The sequence below is a fragment of the Indicator indicator genome, unplaced genomic scaffold (assembly GCF_027791375.1).
Source record: "Indicator indicator isolate 239-I01 unplaced genomic scaffold, UM_Iind_1.1 iindUn_scaffold_54, whole genome shotgun sequence".
NCBI lineage: Eukaryota > Metazoa > Chordata > Aves > Piciformes > Indicatoridae > Indicator > Indicator indicator.
The window spans coordinates 165326-181610 of record NW_026539189.1 but is presented as its reverse complement, the minus strand read 5'-3'; the positions used below and the strand labels follow the sequence as shown (position 1 = coordinate 181610).

The 16285-nt window shown below is 62.1% G+C and overlaps 2 protein-coding genes across 2 annotated transcripts; one reads left to right on the top strand and one right to left on the bottom strand.

Annotated features, from left to right (window-relative positions):
• Positions 1-28: 28 nt before the first annotated feature.
• PRSS57 (serine protease 57) lies at positions 29-3558 on the top strand. The gene is made up of 5 exons (XM_054398444.1): positions 29-203; positions 2128-2281; positions 2473-2617; positions 3028-3288; positions 3379-3558. The coding sequence occupies exons 1-5, from the start codon at positions 29-31 to the stop codon at positions 3556-3558; spliced, it is 915 nt and encodes a 304-aa protein (XP_054254419.1).
• Positions 3559-7788: 4230 nt separating this feature from the next.
• On the bottom strand, positions 7789-16285 carry FSTL3 (follistatin like 3). The gene is made up of 5 exons (XM_054398443.1): positions 16228-16285; positions 13435-13620; positions 10061-10276; positions 7962-8189; positions 7789-7844 (listed from the first exon to the last, which is right to left on the bottom strand). The coding sequence occupies exons 1-5, from the start codon at positions 16283-16285 to the stop codon at positions 7789-7791; spliced, it is 744 nt and encodes a 247-aa protein (XP_054254418.1).

The window sequence follows — 16285 nt, the reverse complement described above, 5'->3', positions numbered from 1 at the left end:
GCGGCGGCATCCCCGGCGGGGCTGCGGGATGCGCAGGGCTGGCGGGGCCGCGCCGGTGCTGCCGCCTCCCGCACAGCTCCGTCTGCCGGGCGCGGCCCGTTACTGCCGCCGCCCATCACCCGGCCTCGGGGCGCGGCTGCCGCCGCTTCCCCCCCTCCCCAGCCACCGCGGGGCCCGGCTGCGCGATGCCCGGAGCAAGGAAGGCTGGAGGCTGTGGGGGGAAAGGGGTGCAGAGGTTTTGCTGGCTTATTGTACGCCCCTCCTGCCACCCCAGGGGGGTCCCCAACCCCTGGCCAAAAGACCCTGCTCATGGCTCCTGCTGTGCCAGGGCCTCTGTCCCCTCATCTTCAGCTCTGTGAGGGTGTGAAGAGTGATGGGGAGAGGATGGAGGAGGAGGGGGGTCCAAGCTGTGTGTGTGTGTGTGTGTCCCTTGCTGCTCCTCCATTTCCCAACCCAACGGTTGAGTTGGGCAAACGTTGGCAAACTGACACAGGAAGCCTTGAGCCAGGCTCTGACCACGCACCGTTGGGAAATCTGCCTGCTGCCAGGATGACAGAGATCCATGCTAAGCCCTGGAGCGTGCAGGGAGGGTCACCCCAGCAGCGGGGCCCCTGTCCCCCTACCCTGGCACACCCCCACCCAGTCCACCTGCAGCCCTCCTTGCACCCCAAGTGGATGCAGACCAAGGGGACCAAGCTGCCTGCAGCACCAGCCCAGAGCCAAAGAGTCTTTGGAGGGGGAAGAACACATGTCTGGTCCTGGCATAGACCCTGTGGCATCCTGGCACAAGCCAATGGCATCCTGGTTTGCATCAGGGACTAGTGTGGCCAGCAGGTCTAGGGATGTGATTGTCCTCTACTCAGCACTGGTGAGGCCACACCTCGAATACTGGGTTCAGTTTTGGGTCCCTCACTCCAAGAAGGACATTGAGGTGCTGGAGCAGGTCGAAAGAAGATCAACCAAGCTGGGGAACACATAACTCTTGTGAGAAACAGCTGAGGGAACTGGGGTTGTTCAGTCTTCAGAAGAGGAGGCTGAGGGGAGACCTCCTTGCCCTATACAGATCCCTGAAAGGAGGTTGGAGCCAGCTGGGGTTGGTCTCTTCCCCCATGCAACAAGTGACAGGACAAGAGGAAATGTACTCAAGTTGTGCCATGGGAAGTTCAGGTTGGATATTAGGACAAATTTCTTCCCAGAAAGAGTTCTCAGGCACTGGCACAGGCTGCCCAGGGAGGTGGTAGATTCACCATCCCTGGAGGGGTTTCAAAGCTGTGTGGATGTGGTGCTGAGGGATGTGGTTTAGTGGCAGCAGCTTGGCAGCAGTGGTGGCATTGTGAGCTCTAGTGGGTGGTTGGACTTGATGAGTTCAAAGGTCTCTTCCAACCTCAACAGTTCCATGATTCTATGAGCTACCCACAGCCAGTTCTGGGGACACTGCCACATTCTGTGAGGTGTCCTGGGGCTCTGCTTCTCTCACTTCTCTGCCAAGAGAAGAAGAGCTTCATCCTGATGAGTTCAAGGTCCAAGAGGAGTCAGGACTGGGCTGGGAAGCTGCTCTGTGCTCTCCCCTCCCCAGCCCATTCCACTCCCCTCCCAGCAAACAGCCACCCCAGGAGAAGCTGCAATGCAGCTCTGCCCCTGACACAGGCTGTGCCCCTTGCCCACAGCAGTTGCACAAGGCAGCAACACCCAGAGAGGAGGAAGCAGGAGGGAGATGCCTGCTGGCACCCAGGCAGAAGCTCAGCCCCCCAAATTATTTAAGCACCCCCACCCCAACTGGCCCCACAGAAGGTGGGAGTGGCCTTCCCTGCACCAGCATGGTCACAGCTGGGCTCTTCATCTTCAGCCTGGCAGGTTCCATCCTGCTCCCAGCACTGGTCCCAGCAGGTAATGGGAGAACTGGGGCTGAGGGGGCTGCAGGGCTGTTTCCCACAGCCAGGGAGGGAGATGGAGTCTCTAGGCTGGAGCACTGTGGTGCAGGGAGGGAGTTTTGCCCTGCCACTCTTGGCACTGCTGGGCCACTCACTGTCACTCGCTGGTGGTGCTGTGGTGCTCAGGACACAGCAACAGGGGCGGGACAGACACAGGTGAGGGCAAAACTTGGACTCCCCACCCTCCACCCACCAGGCACCCAGGGGAGCCAGATCATCGGGGGCAAGGTGGTAGCACCCCACTCCCGGCCCTTCGTGGCCTCCATCCAGATGGAGGGGCAGCATGTCTGTGGGGGCTTCCTGGTGTGGCCCAAGTGGGTGATGACAGCAGCCCACTGCTTCGTTCCCAGGTGAGCCACACTCACCTCTCATCCCCCTACCCCACAACATGGCATGACCCCCTCCAAACCCCCATCCCCCCAGGGGTTACACAGTCCTGGTGCAGCCCCCCTACCACACTCCCCACTTGCCCCGTCCCCTTTTCCCCCTCTCCATAATGCCCAAACCACAGCAGCACCCACTCAGGGCCCCTCTGCTGCAGACGCAGCCCCTTGGTGCGCGTGGTGCTGGGTGCCCACAGGCTGGAGGAGCCCGAGGGGTCCCAGCAGGTCTTCAGCATCGTGGACTCCATCGCCCACCCTCGCTACAACCCCAACTCGGCCAACCACGACATCCGCCTGCTCCGGGTGAGCCCCACGCACCACCCACCCTAATGGGCACCCACTGGGTGCCCCACAGCCCGTGTGAGGCGGGAGGGAGATGGGAAATCTCCCCAGGAAGGAGATGCCCAGGCAGGCCGAGCAGACACTAGATGTCAGTGCTTCTCCGGAGAAACAGAATCACAATGGGGTGCGCTGGAGGCAGCCGAGGACACACCGACCATGACCACGGCATCTCCCTCCACTCCCGGGCAGCTAAGTCTCTAAAGCAGACCGGGACCAGTGCAAAGGGGTTGGCAGAAGGGGAAGGTCAGGGCTGGGGGAGGGAGGGTGGCGGGGGGGGGGGGGGGGTGTCGGTATCTCCAAGCAAGAGTCACTGAGAGGCTCTGGCCCAACAGTGAAGCCATTCATGCCCCCGGCTCGTCCCCATCCCCCAGCTGAACAGGTCTGCCACGCTGAACGAGTACGTGAAGCGGATCCGCCTGCCCTCACCACACAGCGACCTGGAGCCTGGCACCGTCTGCTACGTGATGGGCTGGGGCGACACCTCCAGCTACGGTGACCGCCCTGCGGCGCTGATGGAGACCCACACCACCATCGTCAAGAGGAGCCTCTGCCGAACGCTGTGGAGGGGCAAGGTCTCTGCCAACATGCTGTGCGGGGCCAGCCCCAATGCCACGCTGCAGGGCGTCTGTTCGGTGAGTGCCCGCCCGGCCCCGTGCTCCCCCGGCTGCCCCCTCCATCAGCCCCTCCCCTGCTATCCCTGTCACCGACACCTTACTTCGCAGGGTGACTCTGGAGGACCCCTGGTCTTCAAGAAAAAGGTTTATGGCATCGTCTCGTTCTCTGGGGAGAGATGTGGGGACCGGCGGTACCCTGACATCTACACCAAGATCTCCAACTACATCGACTGGGTGCAGCGCACCGTGCGGGGGCAGCGCCGGCAGAAGGGGCGGCCGAAGCCCTAAGCTGGGGCAGGGAGTGTCAGGGGCCCTGGGGGCACATGGGCTGTGGGGAGAAGGACTGAGACATCTTAGCTGTCTGGCAGCTCCCAGGCAGGGAGAAGAGGGCCAGGACTCCCACATCCTTCCAGCTCCAGGGGGTGATGCTCCTTGACCCAGGAAACCGATTCTGCCCACTGGTGCGGGGGGATGTGTCCCTCCAGGCTGCACAAGAAGCTCCAGCACCTCGTGCAGCCTCTTGCAGCAGCGTTTGTCTTCCTCAATAGAACCTTGCCCTAGATCTCTGTCCAGTCACTTTCCCTCTACTCACCCTGTTACTCCCTTACAAGGGGGTCACAGCTCCCAGCTCTGGGGCAGACAGGAGCTCCAGGAACCCTCAACCCCACCAGCCCTGCTCACCCTAATACTGCCCCAGCAAGATGATTGGAGGACTAAAACTGAGCCCCACCTGCCCTGAAAGCCAGGGGAGCCAGTGCTGGGCCTCGTGGTGGGCAGCTGAGCCCCAGGGAGTGGTTAATTGGGGCTGTACAGGCAAGCCCATCTCAACAAGTTTTCTTCCCAGCTTTCCCCTCTCCTGTCCCTCCCTGCCCCACTAAACGCCCCTCTCCGACTGTCTCACTGCACAGCTTCATGCTCCAGCCCCCCAGCCAGCCCCCCACCTTTTCCTGGGATCGGGGTGCTGGAAGGAGGAGGGAAATGCCAACCCCCACTCAGGACCAGGCACTGCCCTAGAGGAGCCAGGACCTGCAACCAGGTGCTGCCATCCCACTGAGCATCCCCAGCAGCGCCAGAGCTGCCTTCCCACCAGGGTGGGGCTCCCCATCCCACCCTGTCTCATCCCCTCCTGTCCGGTCCCACCCCGTCTCGTCTGGTTCCATCCCAACCCACACCGCACCCTCCCCACTGTGCTATGGGACCCCCCAAACAGGGGAACCACAGACACCTCCCCGGGGGCCGGACGGGCTCCCAGCTGCTCAGATGCGCTGGCAGAGCCCGCGGGGATCCCATCGAGAGCCTCACCCTCCTCCCTGGCACACAGATGGCTGCTTGCCCCTGTGGGACCTGGGTGACAGTGGGCGCAGGGGCCGGGGGACGTGCCCTGAGCCTCTGCCGGGTCTCAGCCGGGCTGCACGCATGGCATGCGGCTTTGCCTGGCGTCGCAGCCGTCTCTGGGGACCGACCCAGACATTCCCTGGCCCTGGCTGTTTGTTTTATCTGCAAATTGCTGGCACACTGCGGCCGTGGGCGCAGCCGCCTGGGGGGGTCCCACAGGAGGCTGCAACCGACCGCAGCATCCGGCAGAGGCCATCCTGCTGCCCTCGGGGGCTCTGCTGGGGAGGATGAACGCCAGGGCTGGGCCAGCGTGTCAAGAAGTCCCCACCTTCACCTCTGCAGTTCCTGTGGTCCTCACAGCTGGGGAGCCCAAAGGCTTTGGTTTCCCCTCCCTGGGACACACTGCCCCCCAAAACCCCAGCTCCCCGCTTTGGGGTTCTTCATGGCATCAGCGGGACAGACCTATGGGTGTCAGTGGCCTTGGGGACACCAGGGGACACCCAACAGAGGGCACCAGCCTGGCCTGGCTGCTGTCTTCCAAAGAAGCCCCAGATTCCCACGGGCTGTCAGCGGCAGCAGCAGCGTGGGGCAGAGCCCCCCAGGATGCCAGGGCAGGGCTGCCAGCCCCAGGGCTCCCACACGCTGCTGGGATGCCTGGAGAGCCGGCGCCTGTCCCAGCTTGTCCCAGACCACCCAAAAGCCGGCGGGAAGGAGGCGCCTGACTCCCGGCTGAGTTTTGGAAGCCGAAATCTCCCGCTCATCAGCGGGAGCTGATGTCGCTGCCGCAGCCCATGCCCGCAGGCTTGGCATGGGGCATCGTGCCAGGTGCTTCAGGGGCCAAACCCTGCGGCAGGGCAGGCGGAGGATGGCGAGGTGCCTCGGGGAGGAAAGGCTCTGCGGGCGGGCTGTTGAGAAACCCGGGCCACACACCACTGCGTGTGGCAAACGCCAGGGAAAGTCCTGGGTAGCTTTTTTTGGCAATGTCTTTACACTCATCCCCAAAAGCAGGGGGGTGGAAGGGCATTGCTGAGCTGGGCAGGTAGAGAGGGGCTGCAGGAGGGTCTCCACTGCCCACCCTGGGTTGAGCTGCTGCTGCCTGTCAGTGGTGCCCAGCTGGGCTCAGTATAATTCCATGAGATGCCTTGGTTCAGACCAGGCTGGGTTGAATCCTGCATGATGCTCAGCATCCTCATGGACCTCAGGGAGGGATGAGGGTGCTGTGTGCCAGCCGGGACAGAAGGTATTGACTTGCATCACAGTGCCTCAGTTTCCCCTGTGTAAACCCCCACTCAGGTCCGGGGAGGGTTGGGGGTCGCAGCTGGAGCCAGCGTGGCTCCATGAGCTCCCTGCAGCTGTCAGGGCCATCCTGAAATCCACTGACACGACAGATCCCAAGCTGGGCACAGGCCAGGGAGGGCTCAACCCAGACAAGGCTCAGTGGGGTCCAAGGGCTGCATCATGCCAGCCCCCAGCACAGGGGCCACGGCCAAGGGGGGACCCATTGGCGGCTCCCATGGAGCTCAGAGAGCCAAGCCGCAGGCTGCTGCTTGGGAAGCATCACACATCAGGATCCAATTAACAGCAGGAATTGTTTTGTGAAATACCAAACCCTCCTGGCACAGCCTGATATTGGGAACAGATTTATCTGCTCCGCTGCTTGCTCTTCCCCATTCTCCCCTTCCCTTCCTGCTACCGAGAGGAACTTTGGCTGGGCTGGAAAATCTCCACTGCCAGGCTGAACCGGAGCGGGACCGAGCTCCTCACCAGCTACTGGGAGCTGAGCTGAGCTCCTCACCAGCTACATCCCTCTGGCCCTGAGCTTCCCAGACCCACACATGCCCGTGGGAACACGACCACCTACCGCAGCCCCAGAGCCTGCTGAACAAACCAGGAGCCATGGCAGCGTTTATTCATTTAATTATGCTCCAAATTGTAACACAGCCATAAAATGCCCCTAAACGATGGCGTGCAGGAAGTGTCTGCGTTCCCAAAGCCTCTGCCTCAGGGTTTCAGAAGGCAATCATACAAAAATAGAAAATAGGGTATTTTTATATCTATATATATATGTATAACATATATGGTATTTATATAAAGGCAACAGCTCGTTGGTGTCAGACAGGAGATGGTATTTACACAGGTGACAACGCACAGAAAGAGAGAAGAGGTACAAATAAATACAGACAATGTCAGCCGAGCTGGGGGGGGGCAGGAGGTGGGGGGGTGCCCAGGCAGGGCAGGCAGAGCCATTGCCTCTTTTACTATCCCCCTCTGCTCAGCCACGCTCCCCGAGGCATCTCCACAGCTGGGTTTGGGAGCCCAGCACTGTCCTGGGCACTGCAAGCTTTCTTCACCCAGCACCAGTGATGTCCCCCAGTGCCATGGAGCCCTCTCACCCACCACAATAGTTTGGCAGTGGGGAGAGAGGGCTCAGGGTAGCCCTGGTGATGGGCTTGGAGGATGGGTCAGGGGTTTGCCACGGCCCATGGTGGGCAGCGCTGCCTGGCTGCCATCGCAGCAGCTCTCCAGGCACTGGTGTTGGCTGTGAAGATGGGCAGGAACCTGGTCTGAGTGGGCCAGGAAAACAAACTAAAATCTGTTTTAACTCAGACATGCTGAAAGTTTAGGAGAAAATAACATACATATATATATATTATATTATATATATATATATAAATCTCTGTCTCCAACCCACTGCAGCACCACGCTGCCTTTCTTGCCACTGGCAGCTGGGGCTGAGCCCCTCCAGGGAAGGTGAAATCGCAGATTCCCTCTAGACTTTAAGGTCCCAGCCAGAAACGTCAGCAGAGTACTCAGAATTCCATCCAAAAATAAATAGGTCTGGGGCTGCCAGCCAAGGACATGTTGAGGAGGGGGGGGGCCCAACGCACAGCAGCATGGACACCCCCTCCACGCCACGAGAAACGTGGATGAGCTCTGGGCGAGGGCACCGCAGCGTCCTAGGGCTGCTCGGCGTCGTTTTGACCATGCAGGCTGGGAGCTCCCTTCCCTGCTCCCCAGCTGGCAGGGCCAAGAGAACAGGCCCCCTGCGAGTGCATAACATACACAGGTATAAATAAGGATCCTTTTTCTTTTTTTATCTTAATAAATATCAGGTATATGGTTTGTACAATATACACATAATGCCCCTGTCTCCCGGGTCCGGCCCCGCGCCGAGGGGAGGCTTCACACCACGTAGTTCTCTTCCTCGTTGTCCGTCTCCGAGGAGAATCTGGCCGCAGCTGGAAACGGAGCAGGAAAGGGGGAGAAGCGGTGAGGGAGGTGCGAAGGGCGGCCGGGGGCTGGGGGTCCGAGCCCGCTCCCCCACCCCGCTGCCCGCCCCCGGGCTGCCCGCTCACCCGAGCAGCTCCCGTAGTGGCGCACGCCGATGGAGCGGCCGCGGTGGCAGGTGGCCCGCCGGAGGTGGCACGCCGAGGGGTAGGTGACGTTGTTGTTGCCGCACAGGGCGTGATCCAGGCTGGTGGGCTCGGGGCAGGGAGCCGTCCGGCACATCACGCAGTGGGCACTGCCTGTCTGGTCCACCACGCAGGTGTGGGTGCCAGGGCACACCACGCTGGAGCAGGACTCTGTGGAGAAGCACACGGGGATGGGATTGAGTCTCCCTGGATGGGGTGAGCCAGGGACAGGCACCCTCCTCCCATGGCTCCTCCGACCCAGGTGGACATTGGTCAGAGAAACCCAGGCAGCTCTGGTCCCCTCGTGCCTCTAGCCACAGGGAGATGCAGCAGAGCCAGGTGCTGGAAGGTCTCCCCCATTGCCACTGCTTGTGAGGCTGGGAGCTGGCAGGGGCTGACATCCCAGGTGCGAGGGAGCTTGTGACCCTCTATCCCTTGGGCACAGCTCCTGCTGGAGCCTTGCTGTGCTGAGGGAGCTGACGTCCAGCCACAGAGCCTGAGGACGTGGGGCTGAGCCCAGCCTGGCGTGGTGGGACCACGCAGGTGCCTTGGCTGGGAGAGCAGAGGCCGCTCCAGCCAGGCTGGCAGCCGCCACACCGCACGCCCCAGCGAGAGGCGAAGGGCAGGGTCACCCTGGACCGGATCCAGCCCTGTGAGCAAGGGCGTGGGGGCAGCAGGAGCCTGCATGGACAGGATGAGGCCTTGCACAGAGTTCTGCCAGGCTGGTGCAGAGCAGGGTGGCTCATGCACCCCCCCGATCCCACACCAAAACCTTGGGGTCTGCACGGTGTGCCAGCTGCAGCACAACCCCATGGCAGCGGCAGAGCAGGACCCGCAGTGCTCCCTGGACACCATAAACACTTCCTAAAGCCGTCCCTCCGCCTCCTCCCCTCCCCTGTTGGATTGAAAGACGATTTGGCATCTGCAGCTCCCCGCTCGCAACTCCCAGTTCTTGCCCCACGTTTCCCTGCGCAGTCCAGAGCTTGACAGGCAAAGCATTGCAGAGAGGAGGGCTGGCAAAAATAACCATAATAATCCTGACAGTTCTTGGCAGGGCGAGAGGATTGCTGCTCTTTAACAAAACAACAAAAACCGGGGCTTGATGTTTGCAAGTGACATTTCACGGATGGTTGTTCCTCAGCCCACGGCAGGGCTGAGTCCACATCGCACTGACAAGGCTGCAGTGGCATCACAGCCTGTGGCCCTGAGCATCTGGGGGCTGCCAACCTGGTGGATGCCAGCATGCAGCACAGCCAGGGCTGACTGCAAGGCAATGCTCCCTCACCAGGCACAGAGCCCCACGTGCCACAGACGAAGCCCTGTGTCAGGACAGACCTTCCTTCTCTGGCACAGGCAGGTCCAGGCCCTGGTTACAAACACTCTGTGCCATGCTGGTGGAGCTGCTGGCCTCAGGGAGATGGCAGCAACTCATGCTTGGGGCAGGATGGCTCCTCCCCAGGTCCCTGGTAGGGAGAACAGGGTAGACCTGGCTTCCTAGGTGGGAGCAGGGAGGATGTGCCCGCATGTGCTGGCAGGACACAGAGAGGTGACCATTCCTCTCCACACCAGAGCGTGGGGTCCTGTGCTGGCAGGACACAGAGGGGTGACCCTTCCTCTCCACACCAGAGCGTGGGGTCCTGTGCTGGCAGGACACAGAGGGGTGACCCTTCCTCTCCACACCAGAGCGTGGGGTCCTGTGCTGGCAGACAGGGGTGACCCTCCACAGAGGTGGCTGGCAGGACACAGAGTGACCCTTCCTCTCCACACCAGGGGGGTCCTGCCACACCAGAGTGTGGGGTCCTGTGCTGGCAGGACACAGAGGGGTGACCCTTCCTCTCCACACCAGAGTGTGGGGTCCTGTGCTGGCAGGACACAGAGAGGTGACCCTTCCTCTCCACACCAGAGCATGGGGATCTGTGCTGCCCTTCATCTCTCGCCACCGGGACAGCGATTGAATGAGTCCATGTGGAGCTGGGAACACAAGAGCCACAGAGGACAGGGATGAAACAGGGGACAGGGGAGGGGGGCACGACTGGACCTACTTTTGCATTTGCCCTGGTACATGACTTCGAGGTCGGGGTGGTCCCTGCACTTGGCCGTCAGCAGGTCGCACTCGTCGCGGTAGGTGTAGCCGTCGGAGCCGCAGACCTGCAGCTTGCGGGGCAGGCTGGAGCAGTCCGGGGCGCAGGCACACTGGGGCCGTCCATGCTTCATCTTGCAGACCTTGTCAGGGCCACACACCACCCCCTCGCAGGTCTCTGGGGACAGAGGAGAGCGGCGTGTGAGGACACAGCACCGGTCCCCCCCCCGCGACGAGGGAAGGATCCGTCCCACTCGGGCTAGCCGGCAGCCCAACCCCAAGTTCACACAGGGTGGCACCCAGCTGGACAGAGCCAGCAAGCAGCCAGCAGGGTCCAGAATCCCTCCCGGGGCGGGGGGAATGGGGGGGTGGGGGGTGTCACACCACGCACGTTGACACTGAGCTGCTCCAGCAGCATCTGGATCTGCTCAGCTTCGCCAAGGAGCAGGTCGTTGGCTGGAGCTGTGAGCAATCATCCAGCGCTCGGCCCCAGCCAGAGCCCCGGCCCTCGCTCAGCACCAGCTCGCTCAGCTCTCTGCAGTTATTTTTTGGAAGGAGATTTTTCTCCCCCCCCCCCCCCCCCCCTTCTCTCTCTGTTTCTTGTGCAATGGAAAAATCTGTCGGCAAGGCCCCCGCTTCTCCAGAAGGAGCTGGGCTCCGTGAGTTGTCTGGGCAATCAGGAACGCTGCTTCCCACCAGACAATACCCAGCCCTGTTTCGCTCCGGGCCTCCGTGACTTGAACACAAGAGTGGGATGCAGCAGCGAGGGCAGCTCCCCAGACAGGCGCCCGCTTTGTCCCCCGGGTCACCTCCCGGCCAGCACGGGGGCCGGGTTCAGAGGGTCCCGCCAGCGCCCGGCACTGCCCCGAGAACAGAGAGGAGCTGCTGGCATCAAGCGGGAGCCTGTCCTGGATGCTGGGAGAGGCAAAGAGGTCAGAGCCTGGACCGTGGCAGGGCTGGGGGCTCTGGCTGGGGTGCCTGGAAGCTCCTTGCTCCCCCCCAGAGCACACACCCACAGCCTGAATCTCAAAGGGACCTTGCACCCCACCCCGGGACACAGGCAATGCTGGGGGGCATGGGGCTGCCTCCAGGTGCAGGGAGCCATCAGCCCCCATGGGGAGGAAGGTCGGGCAGGGGTGAGAAACTTCCAAGCCGGGGATTCACCCTGTGCAGGAGGGATTCCCACAGACAGGGTGTGTGCTGGGAGCTGTTGGGAGGTACCAGGGGGATTTCCCTGTGGGTCACTTTGGGAGACAGTAGGAGAGGAGGATGGGGAGGATGGGGAAGGGAAAATTCCCTGTCTGCTTGGCCCAGCTCTCTCCAGGGGAAATTCCCTGGTGGGAGATGGTTTCCTGGTTTGCTCCCTGATTTCCATAGTTGGGGCCTGTCCCAGGGAAGGGGAGAGCTGGAGGCTGAGCCTTGGCAGCACCTCTGTGTGAAGCCTTAGGGATGAGACCCCAGGACAGAGGGGCATGGCCCCATGTCCCAGGCCTGCTGGAGCACGCAGGACCTTCATCACCCTTCACCCCAGGACGCTGCTGCTGGTGCAGGGGGGTCCATCCTCAAGGGAAGGAGGCAGTTGGACCATCCACCCATGACCCTGACCCCACAGCCCAGCTCTCCCGCCTGCAGCAGGTCCCTACAGGGGACACCATGTCCCCAGCAGCTGGAGCCAGGAATTCCAGCTCCCCACTGGAGACCCATTGCAGAGCCCCCAGGGTCTGGCCAGCACCTTCCTGTGGGGCTCCGCCGCCCCGGCTGCTGGCGCAGGGCTGGTGGCTGCAGCCCACTGTATCCTGGAGTAACCTCTCCCGGCCCCGTGAGCCCGGGGAGTGGGAGCACAGCTCCTCTCATCCGCCCTTTTCCAAGGCCTCCAGCTCGCTGGAGCCCGGTGGGGAGCAGCACCAGCTCCATCTGGATGGGACAGGCAGGGGCTTTCTGAAGGGTGGGGAGCTGCGGTGTACGTGCGGACAGGGCCCTCTGGCACTTCCCCCAAAGGTCCTGCTCCCAGCCCTCGATGATCCCCGGAAGCCAAAGCCCCTGCTGTGGTCTGTGGCTGCTGGCAGCACCCCCTGCCGTGCCCTCCAGCCTCCCCGCAGAGGTGAGGGCACACCGCTGGGATGAGGCTGCCTGTCCCAGGCACAGGGATGCCACCCTCCCCAGTCAGCTCCTGGGGAGGGTCCTGTTGCTGCCAGCAGCCACCAAATGGTGCCAAGTCCATAGTGGGGCACAGGGCAAAAAAGCCAAGGCCAAGAGCTCACTCAGCTTTTGGCTGGCACCAGGTATAACAGGATCACAGATCACAGGATGTTAGGGGTTGGAAGGGACCTCTGAAGATCATCGAGTCCAACCCCCCTGCCAGAGCAGGACCATGGAATCCAGCACAAGGTCGCATAGGAACACATCCAGATGGGGCTGGAAAGGCTCCAGAGAAGGAGACTCCACAACCTCCCTGGGCAACCTGTTCCAGTAACCCCAAAACTGTGCTGGAATGGGGCTGAGGATGGCAGCACTCAGGGTGCAGAGGGGCTGGAAGAAGAAGTTTTGTTAAGAACCTCTTTGCCCCCTCCCCCCCTCTTCTCCCTGCTTGCTTTAAAGCAAATAACGTCATGACCTTCCAAAGACCTGCTCCTGCCTACTGCAGTCAGCAGGTCCTGCAGCATGTTCTCACACAGCCACGCAAGTGTGAGTGGAGGATCCGCGCCTCTGGCGCATGCCAAAACATCTGGCGGGGCTGGAACTCACAGCTGGAGAGTTTCCACTTCTGGAACTGCCCGTTACATAAAGCCGTTTCACACACACGCTGGGAGGAGGAGGAGGAGGAGGAGGGAGGGGGAGCAGAGGGGAAGAAATAGATCTTTTTTTTCCCCCCCTTTCCTTCTCTGGAGAAACCTGGAGAAGTTTTCCTCTGAGCAGACCTGGCAAGGGTAGGGGCAGGCAGGAGGCCCCAGCTACAGCAGAGTTAACCTGGAAAGAGGGAGCCCCAGCTCAGCTCCCAGCTCAGGCTGCCCAGCCAAGACCCAGGTCATGTATCCCACTCCACAGAGGGAACAACAAAAATACACACAAAATGAGGGCTGCCAGGGGACAGAGGCTGTTCTGCAAGCCCTGGCCCCGTGGCAGCATCTGTCCCAGAGCTGCAGCAGCAGGAGCGTGGGGTTAGTGGTCCCTGGCATACCTGTGCCAAGCCAGACAGCCCAGGAGGCCACCAGAGAGCCCTGCTCAAGTGAGGGGCAGCCCAGCCCCATTGCTGCTGCATCTCTCTAGGGCTCCAGGCATCCTCCCAGAGCAGAGCTCAGCCCCACAGCAGCCCACATGCCCCACAGCCCTGCTCACCTTTGCAGGGGTGGCAGGTCACCAGCCCCAGGAAGCCCAGCAGACTGATCTTGTTGCCTGGGTAGGTGTAGTTAGACCAGGCCACATCTACCTTGCCGTTGGCACAGCATTCCTCCCACGTCACTCCTGTCTTCAGGATCATGGTGCACTTGGCCTCCTTCCCCTGCTGCAGCCAGCAGATCCCACCTGCAGAGAGGGCAGAGGATGAGGGGTGCCTGCCAAGCTGGGACACTGCAAGAAGGGCAGTGGAATCCTGGCCACAGCTGGGCCACCGTGGGACTGAGGCACGGGGATTGCTCCAGTGCCAGGAAAGGGTTGGCATGGGATGAGTAGGGAAACTTAAACACACTCCAAGCTGGCTCCCACCCCTCCTGTGGCACGGGAGCTGTCCCAGAACAGGCAATCCCAGCACAGCCCCATGCCTGCTCTGGCAGCCCAGCTCCTCTGACCAACAGGCTCCAAACGCAGCACTGGAACCAGAGAGAAGCACCCACAAGCGATGCTCTGGGAGATGCTCAGCTGGCAGAGCAGGGTCCAGGGTTGCAGCTTACCCCTTTATCCTGCCCTTGCTGCCAGCATCACTGCCAAACTCTTGCCTGACCCCACAAGTGGGGAGACCCCAGCCCAGGGAGACTGGGCAGAGTGGGCTGGTGGGTGCTGGCGAGGGCTGGAGCCCCAGGCATGCACCAGCAGCCCCATGGAGGGTCGAGGACCATCCCTGCAGCGTGGGGGCAGTCTGACACCCACAGCCTCTGCCAGGAGCATCTGAGCCACTGGCCAGAGAACAGGGCACTTGACACAGCCCTTGGGACAGGGCCAGGCCAGCGGCATCAGATCCCTCTGAGTCAAAAGCCTGTTTGTTCCTCACCCCCACGAGCAAATCAGTTTGATTTCTTTTTCTTTCTCTTTTCTTTTCTTTTTTTTTTTTTCGTGTGAGTGATTCCTTTGCAATTTCCGCCCCTGCAGACCAGCCTCTTCTGACGCTTATTTGGGTTTATGTTCTCCTTAGCTGCGTTTGAGGTTTGTTAAACAGCTAAAGATGTGAGAGAGGGATGGGGGGAAGGGACGGATCCCGCCACTGCCAGGCTTGGAGTCACTCTCCTTCAAAGTAAGAGGGTTCACCCTGCCCCATAGCAGAGCCAGCACCTGACTCAGACCCTCCCAGTGTGTGCCCCCCCTGCTCCCTCCCATGTCCCTGATTTAGGAGCTCCCAGCATGGCTGCAGGGAGCGGCTGTGGATGGAGCAAACCATCAGGCTGCAGGGAACAGCAGCCTGGACACCTCTGGAAGCATCAGCCAAGGCCATCAGGGGGTTTATCCTCCACAGATTTGCCCAATTGCTCTTTCAGCCTGATTTTTCCTTTACAACACCCTGCAGCCCCAATTCCTCCCAGTACCATGGGAGCTGTGTCCTGCCTTCAGACTGTGCTTGCCCCACAATTGCTGCCTGTGGGCACAGCCCCACACTAAGCAATTCCATCCACACCAGAATGGATCCCTGCACCCCCTGCTCACACCTCTGGTCTTGTGGCTGCATCCCTGTCTGGCATCAGCAGGGCACTTGCCACCTCTTGAAGCTGTGCTGGGGTGTGGGGACCCCACCAAGGAACATGGTCTGGGCAGGACAGCCATGGGCTGGAGGGGTCAGTGTAGGGTTCTTGGGGTGCCCCATCTGCAGGGTGCTCCATCCTCGAGGTTCCCTCAGCACAGCTGGAGGAGCCAGGGTCTGGCCAGGGGGCTGCAGCATGTCCCTGTCTGGGGCCTTCCAGCACTGCTCAACCCTGCGAAGCAGCAAGTGGAAATCCCGCGGGCTGAGGTGGTGCCAAACACCATTCCAAAATCCACAGCAGCACGAGGGGGCCTCGTGGGAGCTTCCCCTTCCCATCCTTCGGAACATCCCAACCTGCTGCTGCCCGTGCTGGCAAGGGGCGATGGAGACGCAGGGACAGCATCGTGTGAGGGGAAGGATGGAAACTCCACTGCGGGAGAGCCAACGCTAGCTCTGCAGTGCATGGAAGGGCTGCTGGAGCCCCAGCCCGGGGGATCCTGGATGGCCTGGGCACCGGGATGGCTGCCCTGCGAGGGAACAGCCACGGAAGAGCCGGGACACCTCCCAGGCACCCACGAGAGCTGCCAGCACGGTCACTGAACCGGGAGGGGTTCGAGCTCCCAACTCCACACCCAGATCACCAACCAGTTGCCGTTCCCAGTTCTTCCCACCCAGCTCACAAGGCTCCGGAGCTCGGCTCTGCCCCTGCTGGGGCAGAGGGACTCCCCCCTCCCCCGCGACTGGAGCAGCTGCCCCGGGAGCTCCGGGCGAAGGGCTTGCTGGGCCGGGCAGGTCACCCCCACCCTTGGGCACGCAAGGGTGCGGGATGCTGGGGCCGGGCACCAGCATCGCCACGACACGGGAGGTGGCAGCGGCACCGTGTGGGACCCTGGACATTGCGGTCCGCGAGCCGGAGCCGCGGACACCGGGCAGCAGCAGCTCCGCCAGCGTCTGGCACCCGAACGCTCCCCGGTAAAACGGGTTGGTGTTGCCCAGACTCCAGCACCTACCGGCCGCGGGGAGACGGGGAGGAGGCGGGGACGATAGCGGTGTCCGGGGGGACCCAGCCCGGTAACGGCACCGGGACCCTGGCACGGGTCGCCCCTGCCCCAAGCACCTGCCAGGGACCGGAACTGCGGAGCGGCGGCACCGACGGCGCGGGGCACCGGGCGGGCGACTGGCTCCGGTACCGCCGCGCGCCCCCCCCGCCCCCCCCACCTCCCGGTGCCCCGGGCGGCTCTTACCGTGCGCGGCGGCGGGGCTGCAGAGGACGAGCAGGCAGATCGCCAGCCGCAGCGGCAT

What these genes read in the sequence shown, in the direction of transcription:
- FSTL3 (XM_054398443.1), bottom strand. Translation starts at nt 16,285, where the DNA reads ATGCCGCTGCGGCTGGCGATCTGCCTGCTCGTCCTCTGCAGCCCCGCC. An exon ending in GACCTGCCACCCCTGCAAAG is followed by an intron (nt 10,277 to 13,434) that starts GTGAGCAGGGCT and finishes CTCTGTCCCCAG; the next exon opens with AGACCTGCGAGGGGGTGGTG. An exon ending in CCACTACGGGAGCTGCTCGG is followed by an intron (nt 7,845 to 7,961) that starts GTGAGCGGGCAG and finishes CTCCGTTTCCAG; the next exon opens with CTGCGGCCAGATTCTCCTCG.
- PRSS57 (XM_054398444.1), top strand. Translation starts at nt 29, where the DNA reads ATGCGCAGGGCTGGCGGGGCCGCGCCGGTGCTGCCGCCTCCCGCACAG. An exon ending in CGATGCCCGGAGCAAGGAAG is followed by an intron (nt 204 to 2,127) that starts GCTGGAGGCTGT and finishes TCCACCCACCAG; the next exon opens with GCACCCAGGGGAGCCAGATC. An exon ending in CGCTGCAGGGCGTCTGTTCG is followed by an intron (nt 3,289 to 3,378) that starts GTGAGTGCCCGC and finishes CTTACTTCGCAG; the next exon opens with GGTGACTCTGGAGGACCCCT.